The sequence below is a fragment of the Podarcis melisellensis genome (genome assembly GCF_964234715.1).
Source record: "Podarcis melisellensis genome assembly, chromosome: 5".
NCBI lineage: Eukaryota > Metazoa > Chordata > Lepidosauria > Squamata > Lacertidae > Podarcis > Podarcis melisellensis.
This window is the reverse complement of record NC_138537.1, coordinates 5,265,298-5,271,845: the sequence shown is the minus strand read 5'-3', so window position 1 is coordinate 5,271,845 and position 6,548 is coordinate 5,265,298. Positions and strand designations below refer to the sequence as shown.

At 45.5% G+C, this 6,548-nt stretch overlaps 1 protein-coding gene across 4 annotated transcripts in view; it reads right to left on the bottom strand.

Annotated features, from left to right (window-relative positions):
- Positions 1–4,507: 4,507 nt before the first annotated feature.
- The window catches only part of PRSS56 (serine protease 56), a 28,139-nt gene continuing 26,098 nt past the window's right edge, over positions 4,508–6,548 (bottom strand). For 2 of the 4 annotated variants that reach the window (XM_081910931.1, XM_081910929.1), the window contains exons 16-17: positions 6,303–6,427; positions 4,508–5,756 (exon numbers count right to left, since the gene is read on the bottom strand). In XM_081910931.1, the coding sequence (XP_081767057.1) occupies positions 5,583–5,756; positions 6,303–6,427 (299 nt within the window). In that variant the 3' untranslated portion in view covers positions 4,508–5,582. Of the gene's footprint in view, positions 5,757–6,302; positions 6,428–6,548 lie in introns of those variants that run through there. The other 2 variants (XM_081910930.1, XR_014168252.1) reach the window with 2 other exon arrangements.

The window sequence follows — 6,548 nt, the reverse complement described above, 5'->3', positions numbered from 1 at the left end:
TTTCATTTAGTTGTTTCTCGGACCTCCTCGGACCTCCCTTTTTTTGTATTCCAATTCAATTTATTAGCTCAGCAGTTTCTTTCCCTCTTTTTTCTACCCAGATCTTTAATCTTAAATTATTATAACCTTGAATTTTTACTTATAAAAAACCATTTTTTCATATTCTTTTATACCATTACAGCTAGAAACCACTTAATTTCAATCCAACATCATTCTAAGATTCATTAATTTTACAATGTCTCTGTAGATAATCTTTAAATTTCTTCCAGTCTTCTTACACTGAGTCTTCTCCCTGGTCTCGGATTCTGCCAGTCATTTCCGCCAGTTGCATGTACTCCATCACCTTCATCTGCCATTCTTCCAGAGTGGGTAAATCTTGTGTCTTCCAATATTTTGCAATAAGTATTCTTGCTGCTGTTGTAGCATACATAAAGAAAGTTATATCCTTCTTTAACACCGATTGGTCAACTATGCCCAGGAGAAAGGCCTCTGGTTTCTTCAAGAAGGTATATTTAAATACCTTTTTCAATTCATTATATATCGTCTTCCAGAAAGCCTTAATCCTTGGGCACGTCCACCAAAGGTGAAAGAATGTACCTTCAGTTTCTTTACATTTCCAACATTTATTATCGGGCAAGTGATAGATTTTTGCTAGCTTGACTGGGGTCATGTACCACCTGTATATCATTTTCATAATATTCTCTCTTAAGGCATTACATGCCGTAAACTTCATACCTGTGGTCCATACCTGTTCCCAGTCAGCAAACATAATATTGTGACACAAGAAGATTCTTTTTATGATATGTGATGGTCTTGTGTTCGGATTCAATTTGCAGGTTTCTCACAAGCATCTGCTTGGCCACTGTGAGAACAGAATGCTGGACTAGGTGGACCCTGTTTGGTCTAATCCAGCAGGCCCTTCTTATGTTCTTAAACGGGTGCCTCCAAATGATGCTGAGGCCGATTATTAAACTTCATTCCTTATTTGCATGAAAGTTCAAAACTTAAACAAAAAGTTCACAGTGGCTCTGCTCCCAATGGGGACGGCGGGTTTTTTTTCTTCCTTATTTTAATGAGAAACTGCCTGTTTTGCACTCCTCATACCAATGTCACCTGAGACACTGCTATTGTTTGAAATTTGCACTTGCTCTGAAATTTGCTATGCAGTCCTTCAACCGAACAATTTTAGGGGAAAGTGTGCATTAAAATGCACATAGCATTACATAAAGGCAAATTGCTTTAGTCACAACTGCATACAAAAATATGTTTATGGGGATAATTTTACACTAAAATTAGGCATTTCCATCATGTTTTGGTTTCTTTTAAATTTTAAAAAATTGCCAATTTCAGCAAAAATCTGGAGAATTGAAATGACGAAAAAGGAGAAACTGAGAGCAACCCAAATGGAGAACTGTATTGCAATTCAGAGAAGTGGGAATGTCAAAGAATGGCTGCATTTCGGCCCAGGTATTTTGGAGAATGAGCTGAAGTCGCCTTTAAAGGTGAACTGGATCCATTTCTTCCCATCCCTATTTTTACACACCCTGAAATCTCTCAGGGAGGCCAAGATCCTGAATGTCTCTCTGTGCGACAATTCCACTTAAATCCGGTAGCTCTCCTGCAAAGCGGCCCCAAGTCCTGACAGTCCGCTAACTAGGCTGCTCTGCCGATGTGAGATTAAGCATGCGAGAGCCCGGCTGCCTTTGAAAGGAAGCTCTTTGTGGTGGGAGCAGGGTCACCGCTGCCATCTCTGCAGGCTCCAAGTGCATGAGCTTGACTGCCGCACCAAGCCAGCCCCCCACTCCCCACCCTGCAGGGCACTGCCCAGTCCACTTCATCCATCAAAGCTCCCCTGACAGCCGCTTCCTGTCCCAGTGGAAACAATATCTCTGCGCACTGAGTTATGCGATCGCACAGCTGCTGCCTTTCAGCCGAGCCAGAAAAAGAAGGCAACGCCTGGACAACTGGGGAGTCAGGTTTTGCACCCCCCCCCATTAGGTCAGGAGTTGTGTTTCTCAACAGGCAACTTTCCAGGGGCTGCATGTTGTGGGAATGTTCAGGGATACAGGAGAGGATATATTGTTTGATTATAGCCTTTCCAAATTGTTAACAACTTCACAATTTAGCAGAGTAACATTCCCCTTTTTAAACTTACAGCGGATGCCTTTGCTCAGGTTCGCTAAAGCCTCTATGTTCTGGTATTTTCCCCTTATTCCCTCATAAAAGATAAGACACGACACAGTCTTCTATAAAAGTATAAAAAGAGTTTACTCACTCACATTCTACTCACAATCAGATCCTAGAAGGCAGACTTAAGTTAGAAAACATACACCTGGAAACTATCTCATAAGGAGACAGTCCCTTTGTCCTCTCTTGGCTGGAGGCCAAGAGAGCATCTTTGGCTAAGCAGATGTTGCTTCTTCGACAAAAGTAGTCAGAGAGAGATGGCTGCCCTGCCCTGTGCTTTTGTCGTTACCTGCACAGGTGAGGCCACACCCACCTCTAGTCACATGCAGAGGAGTCTGTCCCAGGCCAGAAGGAAACAGGAAGTTTACCTGCTGGCTGGACAAACATTACTCCCCATGTGTAACATGTTCACTCTAGGAATGTTGTACTTCACTGCTCTTGTGCTTCACATCCCACACATGTTAGCAGAGGAAGGGGCCCAGGGCAGCAGAGGTCAGAGCTAAGGTGGCGACATTGTGTGGGAACGACCAGAGCTAGGGGGTGGCGTGTCGGCATTGCAAGCAGGTGGTCCCAGTTTCATTTTTTATATATATATAAGATATTTATTAAGATTTTATAAACAAACAAAGGTTACAAAATAAAGAATAAAAAAATAAGAGATAGAAAAAATACAAAAATACAAATGAAAAATACAAAATACATAAAAAATAAATGATAAGTAAAAAAAACACAATTAAAAACAAATCAATCTTTTCATGTCTTAAGTTTCGTTTACATATTTTCCTGACCTCCTCACGCCTCCCTTTTTTGTATTCCAGTTTACATGGTTATTCAGCAAATCCTTACCCTCTTTGTTTTTATCTTAATTATATATCTTAACATATTGAACTTCATATTTTCATCTAATTATCAATCCTTTTTTACATATTCTTTTAACTTTGTTACTAAAGCCATCTCATTTCAATCCTATATCATTTTAACATTCATTAATTTTACAGTGTTTCTGCAAATAGTCTTTAAATTTCTTCCAATCTTCTTCCACCAACTCTTCTCCCTGGTCTCGGATTCTGCCAGTCATTTCCGCCAATTCCATATAGTCTTATCACTTTCATCTGCCATTCTTCCAAGGTGGGTAGATCTTGTGTCTTCCAATACTTTGCGATGAGTATTCTTGCTGCTGTTGTGGCATACATAAAGAATGTTCTGTCCTTCTTTGGCACCAATTGGCCAACAATGCCCAGGAGAAAGGCCTCTGGTTTCTTCAGGAAGGTATATTTAAATACCTTTTTCATTTCATTATAGATCATTTCCCAGAAAGCCTTAATCTTTGGGCACGTCCACCAAAGGTGAAAGAATGTACCCAGGTGGTCCCAGTTTCAATCCCCGACATCTCCAGGTAAGTCTTGGGTTGGGAGATATCCCTGCCTGACATCCTGGAGAGCTGCTGCTGGTCAGTGTAGACAGTACTGAGCTAGATGCACCAATGGTCTGACTCACTATAAGACAGGTTTCGATGTTCCTATGGCTGGAGTCATGAATGGTTGGACACAGATGAATGGTGGGAGGAACCAGCTTCCCAAGGGAAGATGGCTCAGATTCCGCCCAGGGAATGGTGGTGGGACAATGAGTGGTCATAGGGAGAAGATGGAGAGAGGTTGTCGGAAGCTGAAGGGTAACAGGGCTTAGTGAGCTGGGAGAGTCTGTGGCACAGAGAAGTCCAGAATCAGAAGCCGGAGGCCAGGAAGCAGAGATGAATCTGACTGGTGAAGTGTCACGTGTCTCTCCCCCTCCTACTACAAGCTCCTCTGCCCACCCATCTCCCAGACCCAGAAGAGGCATGAAAAGGGTGGTGGAGAGATTGGCTGCACACAGGCAGTCTCAGATTGCTAGTAGAAAGCCCTGGAGAGGGGGAGACTTAGATGGCTGTGAGGAGGAAGGGACTTTCAATCTCTGCAACTGATTTTCATGGAGGAAATCCACCAGGAATGAGCTGCTGCATTCATTAGGTCTGACATTAAACGAAGACTGTGGATATTGTTTTTGCTAATGATGAGTTAACTCAATCTGAGAACTCTGCGATTAATGAAACTCCAGAGAGAGCTGCTGCCAGCCAGTGGAAACAGTACAGAGCTCGCTGGACCAGAAGTCTGATGGCTTCTCTGGCAGGGGCTGATGCTCCCTGCCAAAGCGTCTGGCCTTCACCAGGTGAGCGAGAATATGGATGCTTATCCTCCTCTTTTCTTTTAGGAGAGGGAGAAAGATTTCCAGTTGCCAAGCTTCGGTTACTTTGTAAGGTTAAAAAAACACACACCACAAGATATACCACAAAATATAATTTTATTTCTTTACAAAAGCAAGCCTTTGTACAAATAAATATATTTCCCGTAATGCAAGGCTTTCATTCGGCCACTCTCAGCCCCAGAGACACTTTCTTAGACAATGGGGGTCCCTCCACATTCTACTCCTGCCGCTTTTATTTGGAAGAGAAAGTCGCAATTAGATGACACTGCCCCCCCCCTCAAAATGAGGCTTGCCCCTCAACTGGTTTCAGGTCCTGAAAGTTGCCATCATCATCACCTAACTGATATTTTGTTTGCTCTGGATTTGTTTCCTGCAAGCAGCGCCTTGCGGGGCAAACAGAAGCCTGGAAGGGGGCAGATTTTTCAGCAGGGAATTGGGTGTGAGAGGCTGTGATCTGTGTTCTGTATTGGGGCCCCATGCCTGCTTTTTCTTCAGAATAAAAGTGCCCAGTTTAAGCAAATGGAAAAAGAAAATCAGAATGTGGTTTGGTGCGGAGAGAGACTAGCTTGTGCTCCGAGCTGCCCTTACACTAGTACAATGAAGAACCCAAGGGGCCTGGAGAGGCTGAATGCTGCCCCCCCCCCCGGCTCATCTCCCTTGCCTTCAGGCCTCCCCCTAAGCCATGTCTCCTCTCCATCCCAGTCCTCCCCAGCCCTGCCCCACTTTGAATGTTTTGACCTGGCTGGGATGCGTCTTTTATCACTGACAATGGTTCGCTTGCCTGGAGGATGGAGTGTGTGTGTGTGTGTGTGTGTGTGTGTGTGTGTGTAAACTTCTGGTTTTTGTCTGGCTGGAATGCAGCCAGATGCACAAAGGTAGAGAGTCTGTGGCTCTGCTCCCTTCTGCCCGTCCTTGCCTTCCGCTGGCATGTGGCTCCCAGAAGGTTCCCAACAAGGCAATGCGGCCCTTGGATTAGAAAAGGCCCCTCATCCCTGCACGGGCAGATCAGCAGACCTGCGCCACACTTCCTTACTCCCAGGCCATGGTACCCGGAGGACAGGGGCCTCGCTGAGGGGTGTGCGGCATCTCTGTGCCTTCGTCCTCTGGTTTCGCAGGGCGTCCTGTTAGTCCGGCCCCTGCCAGGAGCAGCCAGGTTAGGTCTTCAGGCTCTCCAGGGCGAGGGCAATGAGGCCAGGCATGCTGCGGTACAGAGAGTCGCTGGCCAGGCCAACCAGACCAGTGAAGGAGGTGGATCTGTGTCCAACGGTGGCTTGGACGCGTGCCCTGTATAGGCCCTTGGAGTTCTTGGAGCCCAGATCCACGAGGATCTGATTGGAGAAAAGGACAGAGGTGTAAAGCAAGAAAACAATGGCGGCAGCAGCATAAAGGAAGCGAGTGGGGGGGAGACGAAGACAATGAAGGCCACAGTGGAGGGCTATCAATGGCTACTGGCCCTGGTGGCTATGCTGGGCCTCCAGAGTAGGATGGACCAATGCATCAAATGCAGCTGATGGTATTCTACAGAAGTCTAGTGTCCAGATTGAGGGAAATAATAGTACTGCTCTATTCTGCCTTGGTCAGAGCACACCTGGAGTCCTGTGTCTAATTTTGGGTGCCACAATTTAAGAAGGATGTTGACAAGCTGGAATGTGTGCAGAGGAAGGCAACCGTTGTATTATGAGCATTATATTAGGGAAAACTGTCTTGCAAAAATGTGTACATATTAGGCAGACAAAAGCCTAGTGAATTTTCACGTGTACTGTGGCGGTATGGGGGATCAGCAAACTGATGTGGGAATGTGGAGATCTGAATTTAAGATGAGCACAAATGAGAATGGAAAGAAACCACAATTGACAGATCCTCTCATTCCTCACCTCCTGGAAGGTCATGGCGAGGTCCCTCTCAGGCACTTGAAGGATCCAGCGGTGCATCTCACGCACGGAACGGACCTGCTGGGCAGATTCATTGACGCCCCGGCAGCTGGAGCCTGCAGCAGGAACTGAAGGGGAGAGGGATGGGAGGCAGGTGGATAGAAGATTTGGGAGAAAACAGGCAAATTCTTTCAGAGCAGAAGGGAATATTCTTGCTGGAGAGAAGGCTGCTGGGCTCTGGAGATGCAC